The sequence below is a fragment of the Parathielavia appendiculata genome (genome assembly GCF_033297405.1).
Source record: "Parathielavia appendiculata strain CBS 731.68 unplaced genomic scaffold N657scaffold_6, whole genome shotgun sequence".
Taxonomy (NCBI): Eukaryota; Fungi; Ascomycota; class Sordariomycetes; order Sordariales; family Chaetomiaceae; genus Parathielavia; species Parathielavia appendiculata.
The window spans coordinates 1,033,485-1,053,749 of record NW_026944225.1 but is presented as its reverse complement, the minus strand read 5'-3'; the positions used below and the strand labels follow the sequence as shown (position 1 = coordinate 1,053,749).

Here is a 20,265-nt window from a genome sequence, read left to right as displayed (position 1 = left end):
CTGGGGACATGTTGGGTGGGGGATCCCGTTGGTGTTGAGTGGCTGTGAGTAGTGGAGGAGGGCTGAGAGTGGCGTCAGTCCAGACTCAGCCGTCGGAGTTGACGCGACATCAGCCCCTGACCTGTACTACATTCCCCTTTTTGTTGATCTCAGTACTTTTCTCATGAAAGCCAGGCGCTCCCGCGTCTGCTGCGTCGCTGCCCGACGCCTCGTTTCCTGATCCATCTTCTTGAAGCCATGCAGCTAGCACAGCCGGCCGTTCAACTCTTCGAACGTCAGACGACGACGTATCAGGGGGGTTGGCCGCTGGGATACGTCGGCTCGTCATGCCCGGCGGATACGCCGGTGAAATGCCAGCCCTACTCCTGGTACAATCTTAACTGCTGTCCCAACGGCCAGAAATGCTCCGGCTCCTGGCCAGCACATTGCTGTCCGGATGGTATGTGTCGCATCCTCCCGCTGCCCAGAAGATGGCTGTTGGTACGGTAGTTCTAACCCGCTTGGTGTCCACCCAAATGTAGACGAGCCGTGCGAGACGACGGTAATGAATCTCCCCGTCTGTGCCAACAGTGATTGGAAAATGGTAAGGAACAGAGGCGAGCCTGTAACATGATACAACGAACTCGGGAGATGACTGACACAGATCACGTTATAGTACCATCTTGGGAAAACAGACTACTACTTCTGCTGTCCGCAGGGCATGGTCGGACTTATTCCGGACTCTGGCAGGACCGGTATCTGCCAGGAGGAAGGCGCCCGCGTCCCGAAAAGCATGTTGGCCACCGTCGCATCGCAGTTTGGCGCTGGGCCGACGCAGTCAAGCGGAGGGGCGGGCAACGGTGGCGGGACTGGGACTACCGGGGCGCCTGGGAGTGGTTCTTCCGGCGGCACCAACGGCAACGGCAACAGCAACGACGGCGATGGCGGGACGACGGCAGGATCAAGCGGCAGTTCCAACAGCGGCGGCGGTTCTGGAGGGGTGTCGACGGGGGCCATCGCAGGCATTGCCGTCGGAGGCGTCGCATTCCTTGCGCTCGTGGTTGCCCTGCTTCTGTGGTTTCACAGACGAAGTCTGAGGAGACATCCGGCTACAGAACGTGCCGGAGCTGCCCATCCCCCGAACCTGCCACAGGAGCCCCTCAAGGACGTTGGAGCGGCCCAAGTCCATCATGTGCAGGGGCAGCATGACGTGTCCCAGGCGGTGCAGTACCCGATGTACAGCTCTCTGACACCCCAGGGAGCGGCTCCGGCGTACAATCCCCCGCGGACTGTTGCCGAGGTGGCTGCAGTGTCACGGGCGTACGAGATGGAGGCGTCTCGGCCTTCAAATGCTGCGGGCGGCAAGGAGTAATGAACAGGGAGAATTCCAGTTACTTTTTCCACCAAGTATCTGTCACCATGATGCTTGAATGTTGGGTTGGTGATGTGTGGTTATATATCTCCATAAAGTAGCGCGGTATTGGCAGGACAGGTTGGAATCATTAAGATCCCATATCCTCGGGCAGTGTCAGGGATGGAAAAGCGACACCAGCGTCAAACCTCCCAACCGTACGTACTCTAGAGTTTTGAACCTTGTGCTGAAGGCCTGAGGGAAAATGCTTCCCAGAGTCATTGTGGGTTATAAAGCAGAAGTCAGGGGCAATTCAGACGTTGGATCCGTGGCGGCCAGGAGAGCTTCGTTGTCTGTTTGCGTGAGAGATGAGTCCCAGAGTTGAAACCTCGCTGGCCATTCAACTTGCACCCAATGACTCCACCGGGCCGCTTGACAATCGGACCCACATTTGCCTCTACCCGCTTACGGCTTAGCGGCCCCAAGTCATCTTCCTTATCCGCGAAAAAAAGACGTTCTGACCAGGGAGGCGGCTTTCGCGAACCTGAATCCTGAAGTCTTGATCCATCATCAATTTCGTTGGCGAATCTACAACAGCACCAAGCACAACCGCATCTTCGCCTCTGTAACGAGCGAAGACAGTCACCTGTACCATATAACGTAATACCGTTCTCTTCTACATACAACAACACCCCCCCGCCAAGATGGTCCAACTTGTAGAAGTCGAGGACGAGCATTTCCAGCAGCCCCAGCCGGGCCCAGAGGAGGATGATGAGGACTTCACCGACACCGGTATGAATCATCTCTCCGCTCTTTATCATCCACATATCCTCTAAACTAACAACCTACTTCTCCCTCCAACCAGACTCCGAAATCTCCACCGAATCCAATTACGACCCTACAGAAGAGACCCTCGCCGAGCGCCTCGACGCCCTGCGCGACATGATCCCCGCAACGGCGCGCGGCTGGATCCACCACAAGTACGAAGTCACCACGTCTACCATCAAGTCGGCCCTCTCCTTCGCGGGGCGGGCCGCCTGGACCGTGTCGGTCAGCGCCCTGCTCGTCGGCGTGCCCTTTGCCCTGGCCTACGGCGAGGACCAGAACTTTGCCGCCATGGAGCAGGAGCAGCGGATGCGTGAGCTCGGCGGCGAGGTGCTGACCGCCGGCGCCGGGGGAGAAAAGGGGGGCATGACGGTTGAGGAAATTGGCGCTGCGCTTCAGGGCGGGGGGAGGGCCGAGGCCAAGGCTGCGCTGTAAACAGCCGGAGGATGGCTGTCACTGATGACACAGCCAAGATGGGGTGTTTGGTGTGGCGACGCATTCCCTGGAAAGGACAGCAAAGAGTCACTGGCCGCTCTGTTTCTTAACAACACACTGTTGAGGGATAGAGATAGTGTCGTGGGAACCACCCTGTGGCCACACAGTTTAGCCCTGGCGGTGCGTAAATGCTGCGCTTTACGGGTCTATATGTATATTATTAAAGGGGATCGGAATACTGAGGGCCGTCTTCCATCTTTGTATAACTGTACGATGACTTCATTTGGTCAGAACCAGACTTGGGGAAGAAGCGAATGGGTAACGGTTGATGGGCGCGTGGCAGGAACGGCAAAGATGTATTTATCATGGCATGTCTCTTACCTCTCACGGACTGAAGATCCTGCTGCTAGGCATTGCTTGGTGCGCTGGGGCTTTGCTTTTCAACAACATGAAGAAGCCAGATCAGACATGATTGACTCAAGTTAGAAACAAAGGCGCACACCAGGCTATGTATAATGTATGTACAATGAAGGTATTGGGCCGAGGGCGCCACCATGCCTTGTACAAGATGAGCAGACTGGGGAGACCGGCATTTTGCATTTTATCAGCTCAGACACCGGGCAGTTCCTGCAACCTTTCCTCTCCATCCCTCATTCTTCACCCACCGCCAACAAGAAATGAAAAGCCACCCTGTCATCCTCGGGCCAAGAATCATCCGACAAAGGTTTAATGAGATTGCTGAAAAGCCGTCACAAAGTTGTTGGTATCACGAAGAAAAGGGAAAGGCCAGCGAGTGTCAATTTATGTGGCTTCCTCGATGGGAGAGCACAAAGATCGTGACACGAAATGTATCTCTGGTATCAGAAGGGTGTAATCCATAGAAAGGGAACAAAGGTCGTATGGGGCAAGAAATCAACATCGCGGTGAGACTAGGGTTTCTAGACCCAACAAGGAAAGAGTGTGTGCCAGTGTGTTTGCCACACCAGGGGACGAAGCCATTGCTTGCGGGAATTAGGTGAAGTAGTCCATCATGGATCTGGAGGAGGATCGGGTGGTCAACGTCCAAAGCTTGAGTGGTTGTGGTGAGCCTCCTCGAGGACTGCCGCTCGTCAGCATTTGTCACGTAGACCCGTCAAACATAACATGGTAAACTTACTGCGCAGAATGCTCATCTGGCCCGCCCGGTCTTCGCACGCAATTTGCAGTCCGCTGCCGCCAACCAGGTCGAGAACAACGCTGTTGGGCAGCTCCTGCAACTCCACATCGGGCGCATATGGAGGCTTGAAGTCGCTCATGTGGTACCGCTTGACTCCTTGCCTGTCCTTGCCGGTAGGTAGCGTGGCCGTGCCTTGCACCGCGCTCAGAATGAGGAATCCCTGGCTGTCAAGGCAGATGCTCCGCCGCTTCCATAAGAGGTTGTCCGGAAACTGGACATTGACATCGCCCATGAACGCGACGATGCTGGGCGGGGCTTGGGCTGCAGCGTTCGTGGTCGTGCTCCCTCGGGACGCGGCCTCAACCTCCGCGGCGTTCTCCTCGGCCACGGTGGGCGAGATAGACGGAGCACCGTTCTTCCTGCCCGTCGCCAACGTGTTGGACAAACGCCGGATAAAACGGGAAGCACGGCTGGTCTTGCTTTGGTTCGGGCTAGCAGGTCTGCTGCCGTTCTTGGCCTCGGCCTCCGGTTCAGAGCCAACATTGGGGGTCCGGGCAGGGATTAGCACCGACGAAGAAGCGTTCTGATCGATTGACGAACGGCGGCTGCTGACGCTAAGGCGACGGGCAAGAGAGCCAGGCTGGTGCACCGATGGCGGACGGGAAGGGGACCGCGAGCTTGTAGGAGACGCCATGCTTGTTGGCGCTGATGAGAGGGGATTGCCCAGGTTATCCGTCGACGGCGACTTCGCTCCCATGATTGACTCAGTCCGGTCCTTGATAAAGTCCTTGACAAGTGACAAAGACGACCGTCGCCGTGGGCGGGGACCATCGACGTCTTCTCCTTTTGCGCCTCCCTTGTCGCCCTCCTGGGATTGTTTCGACTGCCGCCGTTCCAGCAGGGTCTGTTTGGCCTGGGCTGCAAGCTCCTGCTCTGTCGTACGCACCGACATAACACTAGGAGGCCGCACAGGACTCTGCGAGTCAACGCGATTATGCACGTCCACCAAGAGTGGTGACTGCTTCAAGTCCAAGGGCGCATACTCTGGCGAACCGCCTTTTGACTCGGGAGCTCTAGGGAATGGCTGGCTCGGATCGCGGACAATGCGTGCCGTCACTTGAACAGATTCAGGTCTGCCTCTGGGAGGCATCCCCCCTTCAAACATTGACATCCGGTTTACCAAGGATCCGGACCGGCCACGTCCAAGGGCCTTGGTGGTTTCAGGAGAGGAGTCCCTGGATGCCGGTGGAGAGGGTGTCACCCCGCCAACAAGAGGACCGGCCATGTCTACCACAGACGATGGTCTCGAGGATTCCCGAGTCGCGGCTTTACGGACGGCAAAGAATGTCGTCGCAGGGCGCTCCTTCGGCGTCGCATCTCCACCAGGAGAGCTGCCCGAGAGCTTTTCCAATGCTTTGATCCGCTGGGAAATGCTCGAGCCCAGCTTGGCGCTCTTCGGCCGCAGGTCTGCCGATGCCGGCTGTTGAGAGACCTTTTGCAGATAGGCGGCACCGGATGAGGCGGACCTGACGGGCCCGGCCGATGCTTCCCCAGGGGCCAGAAAGGAGTTACGAACAGGATTTGATACAGTCCTCGAGAACCGTGGAGCGGCTCCATTGCTCTCTGATTCACCAGCAACTCTCTTGCACCCTTGGTCCACGGAGAAGAACGGAGAAATAGGAGATTTCGAGACAGTGACGGGCGTAGCCTGCTGCACGGTGGCCGACTGCAGCTCTTCTATGAAGCCGTCGTTGTCCAGGGCACTGATGAGGGAGCGCCGCTTGTCGTGATCCGGTACATTCAAGTCTGTCGGTATTGGTTCAGGGAGATTTCGACTCTTGAATTCCACCCCAGCAGCCTCGCCCGTCACGGCGCCGTCGTCCTTTTGTGGAACAGGTGGCGCTGCAACACGCCACGAATCCACATCCGGCGTATTGGCAATGACTTCAGGCACACCCTGGGTTGCTGCCGCCTCAGGCGACTTTGTCTCCTGCGTGGAGAATTTAGAAAGGGGAATCCGGACCTTTGATGCCGCCGTGATTTGCTGAGTTGAATCCGCATCGGAAGCCATTCTCTCTAGGGCGGCGGATGTTAGCACTGGGGCGTCAACTAGCTCCGCCGAAGTTGCTTCGCTCGACTCTTTCTCGAATGCGCTGGGTGCGGCCGGCGCCTCGGATGATGTTGGGATTGAGTAGGTCTCCGGAATAGGATCCTCTGACGGCGCTTCCGGTTTGCTAGGCTGCTCGCCGTCATCCGCAGGTGCCGCAGAAGTCCTGTTCTCAGCCGTGCCGGGCTCGTCAACCGGAGTGATGGTCGCTTGTGAGTGCCTATCATGTAGCCCAGCATCTGCAGCATTGATAGATGCCTCGGAGGGCAACGCTTCACTTTGGGGTGACTTGCTGTCGGTGATTCCACTCTCTTCATGCCGATCCGGATGCTCGTCCTTAGCAAGAATGGTTCCATCTGTAGATTCAGATAGCGATGAAGCTTGAGTGGAATCGCCAATGTCTGAAGTGGCCGCCGGTGACGGGGGGTGGGAATCCGTGCAAGTATCCACAGAGGCATGGTCTGTCGCGACATCAACTTCCGAGTCAGGGTTGGCTGCAGCCAGATCGCCTTGTTGCCTCGCGTCCTCACTCGACGTATCCCCCGACTCAGCAATGGCTTCTGGATCCTGCTTCTCCTCCGAGAGCCCCGGGGTGTTGGGGCCTGACGGTATATCCCCAGCAGGCGCATCGACGGCCGGGTGCGAGCGCATCATCTTCTTTTTCTCCCTCAACTTCATGGCTTTCAACAGCCGGGCTTTCTCGGGCGTCATCGTATTCTGTTTGTTCGTAGGTTGGGCAGTGGCCGGCATAGCGGCTTTAGGTACAGATATCGAGGGGGCTTGGGCTCTTTCAGGATGTTGGGCAACTTCGTTGTTAGTAGGCTTAAATTCATTATTAACTGCTTCGAGCGGCGGAATAGAAATCTCTGCTTGTTCCTTGATTGGGGACTCGGGCGCCTCATCGTCCTGGCCCCGAGGCTGAGAGCGGTCTTTCCTGGAGCCTTTGGACAGCGACTTGAGGCCAGCCGGTACCGTCGCGACAGGCCGATGGGTTGCCCTCCCAGCAGACGAGTGTGGGCGTCCAACAGGGTCTGCTGAGGGCCTTGGACCTAGCTTCACCCTAGGCTTCGAATACGGATAGGAAGTCGTTGGATAGATGTCAGTTCGCGAGGACTGAGAAGACAGGCGCCGTGACGTCTCATCAAAGGACTTTGTCGGCGAAGTAGGTCTTGGGATGCCCATGAAGTGCGGCGGCTCCAGTTCGCTGGCAAATCGCGAAGCTTCTGGCAACTTGGCAAGGTCGGCGTCCAATTTGACAGGTGTCTCGGAGATCTGTGTGGCGGGGGAACTCGGGCGTTCGTCTTCCTTGACCACAGACTGGCGCTTTCTCTCGCGCTCCTCCTCCTCCTCCTCCTCGGCGATTTCCATCAATCGCCTGCGACGTAGCGAGCTGGTCGAGGAAGACGTCGAGCCAGAGGCAGCATGGAGTGAGCAAGCGGCTGAGAGCTTGGTATCCTTGAGCTCCTTCGACTCGGATATTTCAAAGGTGGTGTCATATGGCGAGAAGCGGTCGCAGACGGCATCGAAGTGGACAGTGACGCGAGCTGGAAGGTTTTGGAATAAGCCTCTGTACTGTGAACGAAAACGGGGCCATGCAATGAAGACGCGAGGGTACCTTGGATCAACCTAGAACAGTCATCGGGTAGGTACTTGATAATTACACTGCGGCGCCTATATCTGAGGAAACCAAACAGCGGCGACTTCTCCTCGTACTGCGCTATTTTGTCCCGGATTTCGACGATGCCGCCACTGCCGCGGCCTAGCAGCTCGATTTCGTCGCGCGAGGCATACTTGAGGAGGAACCTATTTGCAGCGTTAGATCACCAGTAACCCAGCACACAAGCACGACTAAGGGATTCAAGAGACCGGAGCTTCTGATGCCCCCAAAAACAAGTTGCACAACAGCATCAGAAGAGATGAGAGTACGTGGTAGGGACATACCATCCTCCCGGCTCCGCGACCGCGGCTTCGTGTGCCTCCTTGACTTGTGCGTCGTCCAACCCATTCAGGGACATCTCGGGCTAGCAGCTTGGAGCGCCAGTTCCGCGTCTCTCTGTATCCGGGACGGCGGGATAGAGTGATCGTTTTGGTCGAGAGGACTGATCAAGAGGGCGGGCGTCTTGCGATCCGCGGACTCGGTATCGCTCTGGTGTAACTCAGCCAAGCTTAGGTACATGGAGCCTTTGGCCTGTCAGATAATGTCGAGACAGCGCGACTAAGGCACGCGAGAAACATGGAGGGGTCCGTAGAAGGGTTGCAGCAGCTCTCGGGTGGACGACGGAAATCGGGCGACGAGCCACGACACTTCTTCAGCCGTTGGAGCTTCGGGCTAGTTCTTGCCAATGTCGTCGCGACCAGCTTGTCGAAGAGGCGTAGGTAGCAATGCTCGGGCAAAGGAAATAACTGGCAATTGACAAAAGAGAACGAAACCCCCCAGTAAAAAGCAAACACAGGGAAGAATGAGCGTGGGTTGGCGTAGGAAGGGAGGCAACAGCAAAGAGAGTCGCTGTCTCAATCCTCAAGAGACACCTGGACCGAAAAGCTGGTGGACGATAAGGTCCTTCGAAGAGAAAAATTTAGGGGAATGAATCAGGGGATGGGTTTGAAAGGAGGTGAACCGTCTCTGAATTGGCCTCCTTTCATGGTGCGATATTTGGGTAGCGTGAACAGGGGTCCAGACGAAGCCCAAATGGGAGCTGCAAGCCGTTCGAATTGGCTGCATCGGGTGGGTGGGTCGGTGGTCAGGGACAGACCAGTCTACACAGTGTCCAAACAAAAAATCCAAACATGTATCTACTACCAGATTTGCCATCCACGGGTCCAGAAGCTAACAGCAGTCTTGGTTTAGACCAACACTCCCGAGATTACATGAAAACCGCTTCCTCGACAGGTACCTCAACCCCTCCCTAAGTTGTCTCCTGACTCTCCCGTCCTCATCCCGAAACTTCCACTCCCCCACGGTGGAGTCCAATTCCCCTTGTTGGGTCTAACCGCATGAGGGAGCCCCACAATCAGAGCTTCGTTTCAGGCACTTGTGCCTGAACCAGCTTCCAGGTCAATCAATACTCGCAGCAAATGTCATGAGCCTCTTGAACTTGCTTCTCTCCCAGTTTCAGAGTTGAAGATATCAATGACATTTTGCCATTTGCTCCCTTTCTATACATGTGTCTTTGAGAAGGAGCCAGTCTAGCACCTCCACGAAATTAAATTGCATCTGGGAAGCCCTAACTTCTTCTTAGAGCACCCTCTATATTCGCTCGTATATTCCTTACATTTCATTCCCCGGAGATCTTTATCCCTGAGAGCAGAGCCTCTCTTTACAACCACTGCCGGTTACCGCCTCACTTTCGCGCATGCTTTGACAATGGGCAAGCCCCTGTATCTCAACTCGTTTTGACTGCCGCACACCCAAGATTCGATCATGTCTGTCTCATGACTGTTGGACATTCCTCCGCTCGTTGATGGCGCTTTAATCAATGGAGCATATGACTCGACAAAATTGCCATTGTAACTTGCCGAGGAAGGACTTAGATCAACCAGAAAACGCCATTCAATACTTAGAAGCACTATACACAGGGCTACATTTTGAGTGTATCACCTGACAAGTACTCAGATGAAGCTCGCCGACGTCACCAACGAACTGCTATGGGTACCAAGTCTATCGGCCTGACTCTGGCAACTGAGATTGCGTGGCCAAGCGCTTCGATCCGAGAATAGGTGTGAACCCACTCGAGTACGACAAGGTATCTAGCAAGTGGAGGCGAAAAGAGTCAGCCTACGCTATCATCAAGAGCCACATATCAGCCCATAGACATACACATGGTAGTGATAAAGCTGGTGTCGATCATTGGTTATAACCATGGGCTTGCACGGTGACTTTGGATCCAACTGATAGATGATACGCAGTCCAGCCGGAACACAGCAATGACAGTGCTGTCGTATTTCACACTTGACCTACAAATAAGCAAACCAGACCCCTCGCAGATACCAGTCCGTCTACGTGGCCCATGCCCTCGCTAAACAAGTATTTCTGGAGCTTCCCTTGCCAAGCCAAACCTGCCAAAGCAATGCCAGTCCTATCCTGTTTCCCTCGCCAAAACCGTAGACAATAACAACCAAGACGACTCTCATTGCTAAGCCTCTCAAAGACACCACTCTGGTGTTGCAACATCTGTACCAACACAAGGTGGCAGAAATGTCACGACGTCAACCAAAGGGGCACCAGCCGGTCGGGTCTTCACACTGCCTGAGGTCGTCCCACGACGGAGGCCGCAGACGCCGAAGCCGAAAGGCATCTCTCTAAGTGTCCTTCAGCGGCGTGTCCTGGCTCGCGCCCTTCGACGAATCCGCCTGCATCTCTCCGCCAGGCGAGTCCTCGATCGAAACCGGTTCCTCCTCGACCGGCCCGTGAATCACAGTCGGGACGAACGCCTTCTCTCCATCGGGAAGCGGGCCGGGGTCGTGGCCCTTGCCGTCGTTGCTCGCCGATATCCCCACGGGCGAAGTGGCGCCCTCGGCGATCTTCGCTTTGGTGCTGTCGAGAATCTTTTCTGATTCGCTGACCTTGCCGGCGGCGGGATCGCCCTCGACACCGATGGCCTTGTCTTTGTTGTTTTGGTTCTCGATAAGGGCCTGTTTGTCAAGGCGGATAATCATGCACGACAGATTGTCGGTGCTGAAGCGGGAGAGAGCGTGGTCTACGAGAAGCTTGGCTGCTGCCACGGGGTCTTGTATGTTACGGACGAGGTCGACAGCGTCTTGGTCTGAGCAAACGTCCCAGAGCTTACTTATCGTCAGCATAATGTCCAATTACCGCTTAGATCTTACTTGCATCCACTTACGCCGTCGCAAGCAATAATTATGAATTCGTCCATGTCCGGTTGAATGACGGTCTCGGTGGTGTAGGGGTGCCCCGTGACGAGATCCTTCATGTACGAGTCACCGAGGGCGCGCGTGACAGCAAGCACTCCATTGACACGGTTGTTCAGTATCAACCCTCCAGCGTTGGCTATGCGCTTCCCTTCATTTTCGTCGCTGCCTTTGTGGTCGTACGAGAGGCGCAGCGCCTTTCCCTGGCGACAGAGGACAATTCGGGCATCTCCCACGTTGGCAGTGTAGAGAACTCGTTGCCTTGTTGCTGTGCTCTTCAGCTTCGCCTGAGTGGCGTCGGGAGCCGAGAGGGATGACGGGTCTTCCGCCTTGGACGCCTCCTCAGCTGCCTTGGCGAGTGCCGGCGCGATGGCCTGTGATCCGGTAGCCGATGAGCTGCTCGGCACTCTGTCCTCCCAGCGAAGCACGGCGATGGCCGCTGTGCAGCCGCTATTCTTTAGCGGTAGCTTCTCCAGCTGCGCATCGACGGCCGTGAAGGTCTGATCGAGGAGCTCCGGTATAGGGGCATTTGGGTTCTTCCTGATGATCTCCTCCAGTATTATGTGGAGCTTCTTTCCGCACCAATCCGCCGCAAAGGTCCCAGCATGTCCGTCGAAAATGGCGAAATAGCCATTGTCCGTCTCCATCATTCCCTGTTCTGGTGCGCCGCTCCCTTGCCCATCGCCAGGCGGATCGGGAGCAGCGCTTGCCTGGCCCCGTCCATCAGCCTCCTCGCCGAACGCGGGTGCCGGAGTGTGCAAGAAATTGTATAGAAAGGCGTGGGTATCCTCCATGGTGCGTCTGCATTTCTTGTTTCTGTCCTCCCAGACGCCGACTCTAAAGGTCGATCTCGGCCCAGGGTGCGACTCGCCAGCGGCATTGTTGTGCTGGCCCTGGGGCACGGCAAGAGCCTGGTCCTGCTTGCCGAGCTTTTGCAGGGGAGTCTGGTTAGACGACTTTGAGTCAGCAGCCAGATCGCTGTTGGTACGACTCCCAACCTGAGTGAACAGGGAGTTTTTGGCTTGGGCTATAAGGTTGCTGGCTTTTCCGCTCACCCCGCTGCTGCGACGTTTCTTCTGCTCGGCCGAGCTTCCGGCATTAGAAGGAGGGCTGCCATTTCCGCTCGGCTTCACGGCACCCGCAGCCTGATCTGGAGTGGAACGGTCGATGTCGACGTCGGCTTTCTCCGGGGACGGCGACTTGCTGCCGGCCTTATCCTTCTCGCTCCCGGTGCTTGGATCGGACAGGGCTGGGTCGGTCTCGGGTTTGTCGGATTTGGAGCCTCCGACGCTCGAGCTAACGCCGAACATCCTATTCAGCAGACCTCCGTGTGAGGAGAGACTGCGCCGCTTGCTGCCTGCCAGGTTGGTGGATGAAGGGGGAAAACGGGTTTGCATAAAAGGGCCACGAGATAGCGGATCGGGCGCGCAAGGTTCAGACAGGACGACAATCGCCGAAGCGTACGCGTGGGATGAGTTTATTGGAGTTGGGGCCTGATGGCGCGGCCTAACCAAAAGTAAGATACGGTAGTGACGTTAGGGGACTCGGCGCGAGGAGCAGGTAATTCGGTAGAAAGTCGTTGGTTGCCAGCCAAATGGCACAAAAAAGCTGTTGCTTCTAGGATAAGAGAGCTAGCCGCCGAGATGTCTTGCTGCAGCTCAATGGCTAACCGCCGGGAATGCGGTCATTGGATTGGTAAGTTGCTTGGGTTTGGGATGAGGGGTCTTGTGATGCACTCGGATGATGTAATGAGCGAGCTGAGACACCCGCTAGCCAAGATCCTTGGCGGAGAATTGAAGAGACAGTCCGCTTTGGTGATGATCGAGTTTTAGCCACCTAACGTATGGTCCTAGTAGGAGTCGCAGTATCACAGATGGCCAGGAAGAAAAGAGAGCAAGCGACTACCGGATGAAAACTGCGACCCGCTCGCAGCCTGAACTTTGCTCATCAAGGTTGGCTCAACCTGGAAGGCCCAGGACTTGATGTGGGCCGCGGCTGTCACTGAGCGGGCGAGGCCCAGGCTGGGGCAGTCTGCTACCAACGGCATTTCAAGCTGCAGTATACTCCGTATGGAGTACCACCTTCATAGGTGGGGCAGTTCTACAATTAGGGCTCCAGCGGTATTCAGAGATGATGGTGATACTGTCTTTCTAAGGCGAACTTACTCTAAACTCGGACATTGAGAGGGGTAGTCTCTCAATTCAGCCCAAGCCAGAATATCCTCGGAAGGTAGCTGAGTGTCCGGGTATCAGCGGGAGTGTCGACGTCGGAGCTGCCGTGGACTGAGTGGGCGACCCTTCAAAGCAGTGATTCCTGGGACAGGAGGCTGAGGGCAGCCATGTGTTGAGACTTGGATATGGAGACTGGAGATGCTTGTCTTTGGACATGACTGGCCCACTAAGCCTCTCCTTGTCGTCGCTTCAGGTCCCGCAATAAGTGCTGAAGAGTGTGCAACCAATTACATGCCCAGCTCATGTTGTCGGCGCCTTGGATACCTTCAGTCCTTTTCAGTCCGGCCTTCATGCATAACTCCAGCGGCCTTGGCAAACACAACTAAGTTCGATGTTTACCAGTAGTTGTCCCGCATCCCAGTATACCCAATACGCCTTAACTCCAAGCAGCCCCGTCGTCTGCAGGCAACTCCAGCCATTGATCACTTCCCAGAGCTTCAAGAGGTAGGAGGCGCCATATGTTGCGAAGGCAACGAGGGCGAGTAAGAGCGGGCCACCCAATTCATTGGCTCTGTCCAAGCCTCCTGCTCCCAGCAGTCAATAATGGTATGGTACAAGATATGTGGTCATTACGGCATGATATAGTCGTTCGAAGCCAGGGGCTTCGCTCATCGTCTGAGGCTGTCGAGTCGTGCCTGGAGGTCGTCGTCGCCAGGATCTGCGCCACCGCCACCGCCAACCGCTTGGGCGACCTTCGTCTCTGCCACCGCATTCGACTGTAATCCCGATGGAGTCTCGCCAAGCTGAAACATCAAACGGTAAGTTGATATCCCAAGAAGCGTGGGGGTGCACGGTTTGAAGGCGTACCGCTTGGCTTAGATCGACCCCGATCTCCTCCAAAACTTGCTCCACCACCTCGTCACCCTCTTCCTCAAGTCCAACATCCATGGCATCGTCGATCGCATCGTCCATCATCTCCTGTCGCTGCTCCATGATGTCGTTCTCGCGCTCGAATTCCATAGCAATGCGCTGGAGGGAAGGAAGGTTCATCGTCCGGTTCATGCTGCCGAGTGCCATTGTGGCACCCTTCATTGCTTGCATCATTTGCTCGTTCGTACGGTACGTCTGGAAGTAGAGGTCCTGTAAGGGAAGGCTGAGGTATCTAGTCATCCTCGGGACACTAACCTGGAGCCGGAGGGAGACCTTCTGTAGTTGACTCCTCATTCCGTAGAATTTCTCAATGTACCTAGCCGGAGCGCATCAGCAGTGCAACAATCAGCCCGGGCTCCCGATGGACCCAACGTACCTCCTGGTGCGCACCAGGTCCTTGGCCTGCACTTTGCAAGCCCCCATTTGGCCTTTTTGCGCGCTCTGGCGGATTTGGGCTATGAGCGTCTTCTCCTGCTTCTCGAGCTTAACGCGCTGTTGATCCAACTCCCGGATTGCCTTGTCGAGGAGCCTTTGATTCTTGCGCAGACGCTCGGCTGGCGTCATGCGCTTGCCGAACGCCCATTCCAGGATCTAAGGCGCGGTTAGCCTCAGCCTTGCGGCTGCCAGAGATTATGGGCAATGCTGACATTCATGGCGACGGTTTAGCAAGCCAGTAGGAATCTAGAGTCCGCAAATAACTCAGGAACACTGAACGTGAGAGACAGTTGTGTGTCTGGGGAAGGTTAGCGGGGACCTGCGAGCCAAGAGGGCGATTCATCAGTAATCAAGGCAGCGCATGCAGCAACCTGGAAAGCAAGCAGGGTCAAGGCGAGGCTGAATTCGCTAGTTGCATAAAAGCGCATGTGCATAAGGAGCTTTAGGCTGATTTGTTTGCAAATATGGACGTAAGCCATAATCGGTTACTAGATTGATGCATCTGCGCCAAGCTGGCGGTGGCGCTTTGGCACTTTGTGGTTCAGGTTCGAGCAACTTGATTGTTCATCTAAAAATCATGTGGAAAAGAACCAAGAGAACCGGAAAGCAACCACCGCACGATTCCCAGATGACTTGTGCGTAGCATTCCCATCACACTCCCTTTACCCTTCCTATTTCCGGCCCGCCCGCCATGAGTCAGGAGTATTTTTCGCCCAAGGGCAAGTCGGTACCGATGTACAGGACCGATGACGACGGCGAATCCGAAAGCGCGTCAACCTCGAGTCGCCCGAGCGATCCCGTTGCACCCCCGGTGGCGTCGGCCGCCCCGGCATACATGACTGTTGGCACAGGCTCGGCACCGCAGTATGCTGCCCATCTCCAAGCGATGCTCGAACAAGACTCTGGATACGGTGGCAGCGTTGCCGGCGACGAAGTAAGCCCGTCCACGTCCGGCCCGAGCGCTGCGGTCCCTTGGAATCCTGCTATCCATGCAGACAGGCCAATACGCTCCCAGGCTTCCTCCTCCTCGGGCCACACCGCCGCCCAGGCCAGCGCGGTTCACCAGCTCTGGTACAACCAGCACCGAGCCACCCTCGGCCGAGCCATAAGCACCGTCGTGGAACTGTTGCGGGAGCTGCAGGAAAAGAACTCGGTATGGCCCGCCCACTACCCGTCAGTTCAGCGCGCTGCGCTCGACGCGCCGTCACGCCCAGCTTCAAGGCCTGGATTGCACCAGGCCTACTCAACCGCCGGCGATTTGGCCACAGCACCACCCTTCTCCGCCCCGCCTCCCATGCTCCGACGAGCCATGACCACATTCGAGGAAGCAGAGGCCGAATCCAGCAGAGTTGCCGGGAATAGGACGCCTATCGTCGAACCACGACTTGTCACCCCTCAGATTGCTCAAGAGTTCTCGGTGTTGAAGCTGGATCTGAAACTTGGCGCGGTGCACCAGGCCCAGCTCGTACATTCGTTGGAGAAAGGGTCGATTGCCTCGCTGTTGGACGGCAAGATACAGTCGAGCATCAAGCACCTACAGTCTCTTCGAGAGCGCATCGAGGATACGTCAAGCAAGGTCTTGGTGACGGGCGATCTGAATGCAGGGAAATCGACCTTCTGCAACGCATTACTACGGCGGAAGATCCTTCCAGAGGATCAACAGCCCTGCACGAGCATCTTCTGCGAGGTACTTGATGCGAGGGAGAACTGCGGCATCGAAGAGGTTCACGCAGTTCACAAGGACGCCGTCTACGACCGACATGACGAAACCACCTACGATGTCTACTCGATTCAGGAGCTGGAAAAGATCGTGGTGGATAATACCTTGTACATGCAATGCAAGGTGTACGTGAGAGACGTACGGACAATCGACGAGTCGCTTCTCAACAACGGCGTGGTTGATATTGCACTTATCGATGCTCCTGGGCTCAACATGGATACCACCAAAACAACCGCCATCTTCGCGCGCCAGGAGGAAATTGACGTTGTTGTTTTCGTCGTCTCCGCTAGCAACCATTTTACCCAGACCTCAACCGAGTTTATCAGGGCTGCCGCTGCCGAGAAGGCCTATCTCTTCATCGTGGTGAATGGCTACGACGCCATTAGGGACAAGGATCGATGCCAGAAGTTGATTCTCAACCAGATCAGGACATTGAGCCCTGCGACGTTCAAAGAGTCGGCCGAGCTCGTGCATTTCGTATCAAGCACCGCAATTCCCATGGCGCCTGCCCCGGACGGCGGCCCTGGCGGAGGCGGGTCTGGCAGTTCAAGCGGTGGCGGGTTTGAGGGTGACCCAGGCGATGACGATCCAAAGGGGAAGGGCAAGAAGAAGGAGATGGAGCGGGACTTCTCAGCGCTCGAGCAATCCTTGCGAAGGTTCGTGCTTGAGAAGCGTGCGCGCTCCAAGCTGGCTCCCGCCAAGACGTATCTGATGAACATCCTGAACGATGTCAACGTGCTGGCTACCGTCAACGCAGAAGTTGCTCAATCAGAGTTCGACAGGGTGAACAAGGAGCTGCAGGAGATCGAGCCTCAGCTTGAATCAAGCAAGCGGGCAAGGTCCGAGATCAGCGACAAGATCGATCAGACCATCGAGGAGACTTGCAAGGATGTCTACGATTATTCTCGCTCAACAATCAGCTCGGCCATTGAACACGCCGGCGATGGCAACCTCGGCATCCCCTACCCCGGCTTGTTCGGCGCCTTCCAGTATGCCGATGACCTCAAGGAGGCCATGCTGTCGCAAATCGCGGCGTCGGTTGTGCGGTGCGAGGAACACGCCCGCGCCAAGACAGTATCCGGCGTCAATATGATCAAGCAGCTCGGCATTCTCCATCTTGGGAACGAGTACGAGAACCTCAACTTCAAGTCGGATGTCATGTTTCAGCACAAGAAGCATACTCTAGCCCGCCAGGTTGACATTACCACCGAGTTCTGGGACTTTGTTGACTGGTCCACCTTACTTCAACGAGAGGAAAAGGCGGGCATGGCTTTGACCGTTGCCGGCGTTGTCGGCACCGGTGTGGTCAGCGGCTACGGCCAGATGAACATCGCGCTTCGTGCCGCCCATCTGCTTGGGAATGACAATTTGCGCCGCCTGCTTGTCCCTGGTGTAATTGCAGCAGGTGAGTGAACAGTTCCGCCGAACGTTCCCTTCGTCTCGTCATCATGCTAACTGATTCGTGAAAGCGGCGGCGATGGCATTCTACGTCCTCAGCCAGATTCCTCATTCTCTCCCGCACCGCCTCAGCGCCAAAATCTCTACCCAGCTAGCGGCGATGGACTATGTCCACTCCAACAGCAACCGCATTTCGGGCACCGTACGCAAGGTTCTGCTGATCCCCTCCAATTCCCTGCGGGTCGGCCTTCAGCGTTCTGTTGAGCAACTCGACGTCCGCCGCGACGAGACGCTCAAGGTGCGCAGGGAGAGCAGCGACGCCCTCAGGTTCTTTGGCAACCTTGTCCAGAGGAGCGCGCACCAGCGCCGCCAACTCGAAACCGTGGATCTCGACGGCCATCCGCCGGGGGCACCGGGTGGCTTCTAGGCCCGTTCTCTGTATACAGTTCCGTTTCTTTTATTACGGCGTTGGTGGGGTTCCTGGTCTAAATCGAAAGGGCGATGACGCCAAGTCGCTTGGTGTTGTAGTTGGGGCGACGGCAGGTTTAACGGGGGGTAATGGTTGCTTCAAGTGATTCCCCCGGGTTTGAAGGCTGAGGAAACGTTGGCCGCGATGCACGTTACGAGACTCCGCTCGTTTGTTTTTTTTATTCGTATATAGTAGTTGCTCTGCAGTTGAGAGCGTACACCGTACACCGGCAGCAATGGACAACTGTTCAGATGACGACGGACCCTCCTGCTGAAGATTGAGTTTTTATGCTTCACATTTACAGTGCCTCTTCTTACAAGATTTTCCTCTTCTCCTCTTCTTCCTCCATTCCAGGTTTTTCGTTCTTCGTCTTTATTCACCAAAGCATTGAACAGGATTTGTTGTCTCTTTCCGAGTCTAGGCCTTCCAGAGAATATCCCTTAACCTGCTTTTCTCCTCTTCGCCTCCGAATATGACATCCAATCCTTTCCTTATCAAGCCACAGATGTGCGCTCGGCTGAGTCCAAAATGCTGGGCCGCGAGAGCGTACTCGTTTGAAAGCGGACTGCCAAAGATACCCACATCGTCCGTCTGGTTCGAGTCATTGTTAGTTGCATTCATTCTCACAAGTCCGGGCCAAGAATGATGTGGGATTCACACTCAGAACGACCACAGCATCGGCGGCCTTCCACCACTCGCCAAAGTGACTACCACCGTCAGCCCCACCCCGCCCCGGGAACGAATCACCGCAGCAACGACAGGATGATACCTACTGGCTCTCGAATCCGCCATGGACCATCCCAGCGTGCACATTACCTGCCAACCGTGTCAGCTGTGAGTGTTCACATTGGGAATGGTGCTGGGAGAATTTTTGGAGCGGAATGCGCAGCAGTCTCCTTTGCGGAATCCGTGCTGCTCCCGAGTCACCAGTAAAAGGTGTTATAAACAGCCCACAAACAAACACACCAAAAGAAAAGAGGAGATTGTATGCTCACAGCTCAGGCACAACTCCAACCCGATCCCCTTCCTCCCGGCAATCTCCCGCCTCACGCGTTCGCTGACGCAAATGACGTGCCCGAGCCGGTCCGGCCGCCACGACAGCAACATGTCCAGTTCGGCGTCGCTGCCAGAGCACTCGGCCTCGGCAAAGTGCAGCGTCATGCCCAGCCCGGGAACGCACCGCGCGTCCTCAAAGACGGGCGCCAGCTGCGGATCGAGCGGCACGGCCGGGTTGCCGCACAGGTCGATGCCCACGACGCCGAGGCCCAGGAACTGTTTACACAGGGCGAGGACCTGGCGGGCTTGGGTGGGGTTGTTGCGGCGGTCGATCTGGGTGTGTGTCATGGTAAACCTGTTGTTTTGGTGCTCCAATTATGAAAAAGGAGTGAGTGCTTACCGAGAGGATAAGCTTCGTCCGTAATGTCTTGCCTTCGGCGCTCCGCTCGAACTCGGCGATGGTATCGAGAATGGTCCGCACGTAGTCGGCTTCGGTCAAGCCCACGGCCGGCATCGCGCGCGGCGTGGTGCGTAGCTCGAGGTAGACTACCCCGTCCTCCGCAAAGTCGCGGAGCACCGAGAGCGTGGTGTAGCGCAGGACTGGGCCGTCGTTGACCAGATTGTAGATGTATGACGAGAAGAGGGGGAAGAAGCTTAGGAAGTATGGGTATTAAACTCTTGGGTTAGGAGGTTGGTTTATTTGGTTGCTTGGTTGGTGAGGGTAGCCTACGTCTTCAGATCATAGTCATGTTTTCCTGGTGGCATCTCGATCAGGGGGTCTTGCAGATCCGTTTCGTCCGCGGCTTTCTTTAGGAGCCAGACTTCGTGCAGGCATTGTCGGCTGATGCTGCCGCTGAGGTGGGCGTGGAGCTACATGTGTTGTTTAGTTTGAGTGCGAGGTATTGATGCCTTCACAGGCCGTCGTCACATGAGCGTCAAGCGGTTCTAGGCAGGATAAGCCAGCAAAATACCTCAATCTTGGGCAGCGCCTTGTAGTCAAGCATTTTGGCATCCCACCCAGACACCCTGACGATGCTGGGTGATATGGTCGTTGTTGTTCCTGTTCAGGCTCTCCGGTTGCATCTGCTGCACTTCACTGCCCAATTCATGACTTGGCACTGCATCCGCTCGGCTCCGTCCCGAAGCCAGCCTCAAATGATCGGCGATTGCCGAAGCGGGTGCGGCGCCTCTGAATCATCAGCATCTGTTGTGCGCCCCTCGACGCGCGCCTTCAATTGGGCTGCGATCACGAAGATGTTGCCAGAACTGTGTCTCAGATACATCCTGATATAAATAGAAAGAGCGAAAACGGCAGAGAGATCATCGACGTCCGATCGGGACACCGTCTCTCGCCCCGTTCTCGTCTCTCAACTGGAAACTCGACCCTCAATCAAGTGTGGATATCGCGTGATCATGGCAAGATG

General features: G+C 56.1%; 6 protein-coding genes across 6 annotated transcripts; 3 read left to right on the top strand and 3 right to left on the bottom strand.

Annotated features, from left to right (window-relative positions):
• The first annotated feature begins 365 nt into the window (after positions 1–365).
• Positions 366–1,586, top strand: N657DRAFT_690489 (uncharacterized protein). Its single transcript, XM_062797050.1, has 2 exons — positions 366–583; positions 656–1,586. The coding sequence occupies exons 1-2, from the start codon at positions 437–439 to the stop codon at positions 1,349–1,351; spliced, it is 843 nt and encodes a 280-aa protein (XP_062647602.1). The 5' UTR covers positions 366–436; the 3' UTR covers positions 1,352–1,586.
• Positions 1,587–2,034: 448 nt separating this feature from the next.
• Positions 2,035–2,590, top strand: N657DRAFT_573583 (mitochondrial import translocase, subunit Tom22; the record flags this gene model as incomplete). Its single annotated transcript, XM_062788981.1, has 2 exons — positions 2,035–2,122; positions 2,196–2,590. The coding sequence occupies 2 exons, from the start codon at positions 2,035–2,037 to the stop codon at positions 2,588–2,590; spliced, it is 483 nt and encodes a 160-aa protein (XP_062647601.1).
• A 7,562-nt stretch (positions 2,591–10,152) lies between these two features.
• Positions 10,153–12,032, bottom strand: N657DRAFT_573518 (PP2C-domain-containing protein; the record flags this gene model as incomplete). Its single annotated transcript, XM_062788975.1, has 2 exons — positions 10,153–10,635; positions 10,695–12,032. The coding sequence occupies 2 exons, from the start codon at positions 12,030–12,032 to the stop codon at positions 10,153–10,155; spliced, it is 1,821 nt and encodes a 606-aa protein (XP_062647600.1).
• Positions 12,033–13,561: 1,529 nt separating this feature from the next.
• On the bottom strand, positions 13,562–14,476 carry N657DRAFT_634014 (putative vacuolar-protein sorting-associated protein; the record flags this gene model as incomplete). Its single annotated transcript, XM_062791246.1, has 5 exons — positions 13,562–13,696; positions 13,761–14,033; positions 14,079–14,139; positions 14,200–14,414; positions 14,471–14,476. The coding sequence occupies 5 exons, from the start codon at positions 14,474–14,476 to the stop codon at positions 13,562–13,564; spliced, it is 690 nt and encodes a 229-aa protein (XP_062647599.1).
• Positions 14,477–14,949: 473 nt separating this feature from the next.
• On the top strand, positions 14,950–17,803 carry N657DRAFT_572449 (uncharacterized protein; the record flags this gene model as incomplete). Its single annotated transcript, XM_062788892.1, has 2 exons — positions 14,950–17,383; positions 17,448–17,803. The coding sequence occupies 2 exons, from the start codon at positions 14,950–14,952 to the stop codon at positions 17,801–17,803; spliced, it is 2,790 nt and encodes a 929-aa protein (XP_062647598.1).
• Positions 17,804–18,047: 244 nt separating this feature from the next.
• Positions 18,048–19,902, bottom strand: N657DRAFT_596640 (Metallo-dependent hydrolase). The gene is made up of 7 exons (XM_062790006.1): positions 19,813–19,902; positions 19,572–19,711; positions 19,242–19,494; positions 18,841–19,174; positions 18,619–18,661; positions 18,504–18,552; positions 18,048–18,436 (listed from the first exon to the last, which is right to left on the bottom strand). Exons 1-7 carry the CDS (start codon positions 19,843–19,845, stop codon positions 18,263–18,265), a joined length of 1,026 nt encoding a protein of 341 aa, XP_062647597.1. The 5' UTR covers positions 19,846–19,902; the 3' UTR covers positions 18,048–18,262.
• Positions 19,903–20,265: the final 363 nt, after the last annotated feature.

What these genes read in the sequence shown, in the direction of transcription:
- N657DRAFT_690489 (XM_062797050.1), top strand. Translation starts at nt 437, where the DNA reads ATGGTATGTGTCGCATCCTCCCGCTGCCCAGAAGATGGCTGTTGGTAC. An exon ending in CCAACAGTGATTGGAAAATG is followed by an intron (nt 584 to 655) that starts GTAAGGAACAGA and finishes ATCACGTTATAG; the next exon opens with TACCATCTTGGGAAAACAGA.
- N657DRAFT_596640 (XM_062790006.1), bottom strand. Translation starts at nt 19,845, where the DNA reads ATGCTTGACTACAAGGCGCTGCCCAAGATTGAG. An exon ending in CATGACTATGATCTGAAGAC is followed by an intron (nt 19,495 to 19,571) that starts GTAGGCTACCCT and finishes ATACTTCCTAAG; the next exon opens with CTTCTTCCCCCTCTTCTCGT. An exon ending in GTTGGAGTTGTGCCTGAGCT is followed by an intron (nt 18,662 to 18,840) that starts GTGAGCATACAA and finishes CACGGTTGGCAG; the next exon opens with GTAATGTGCACGCTGGGATG.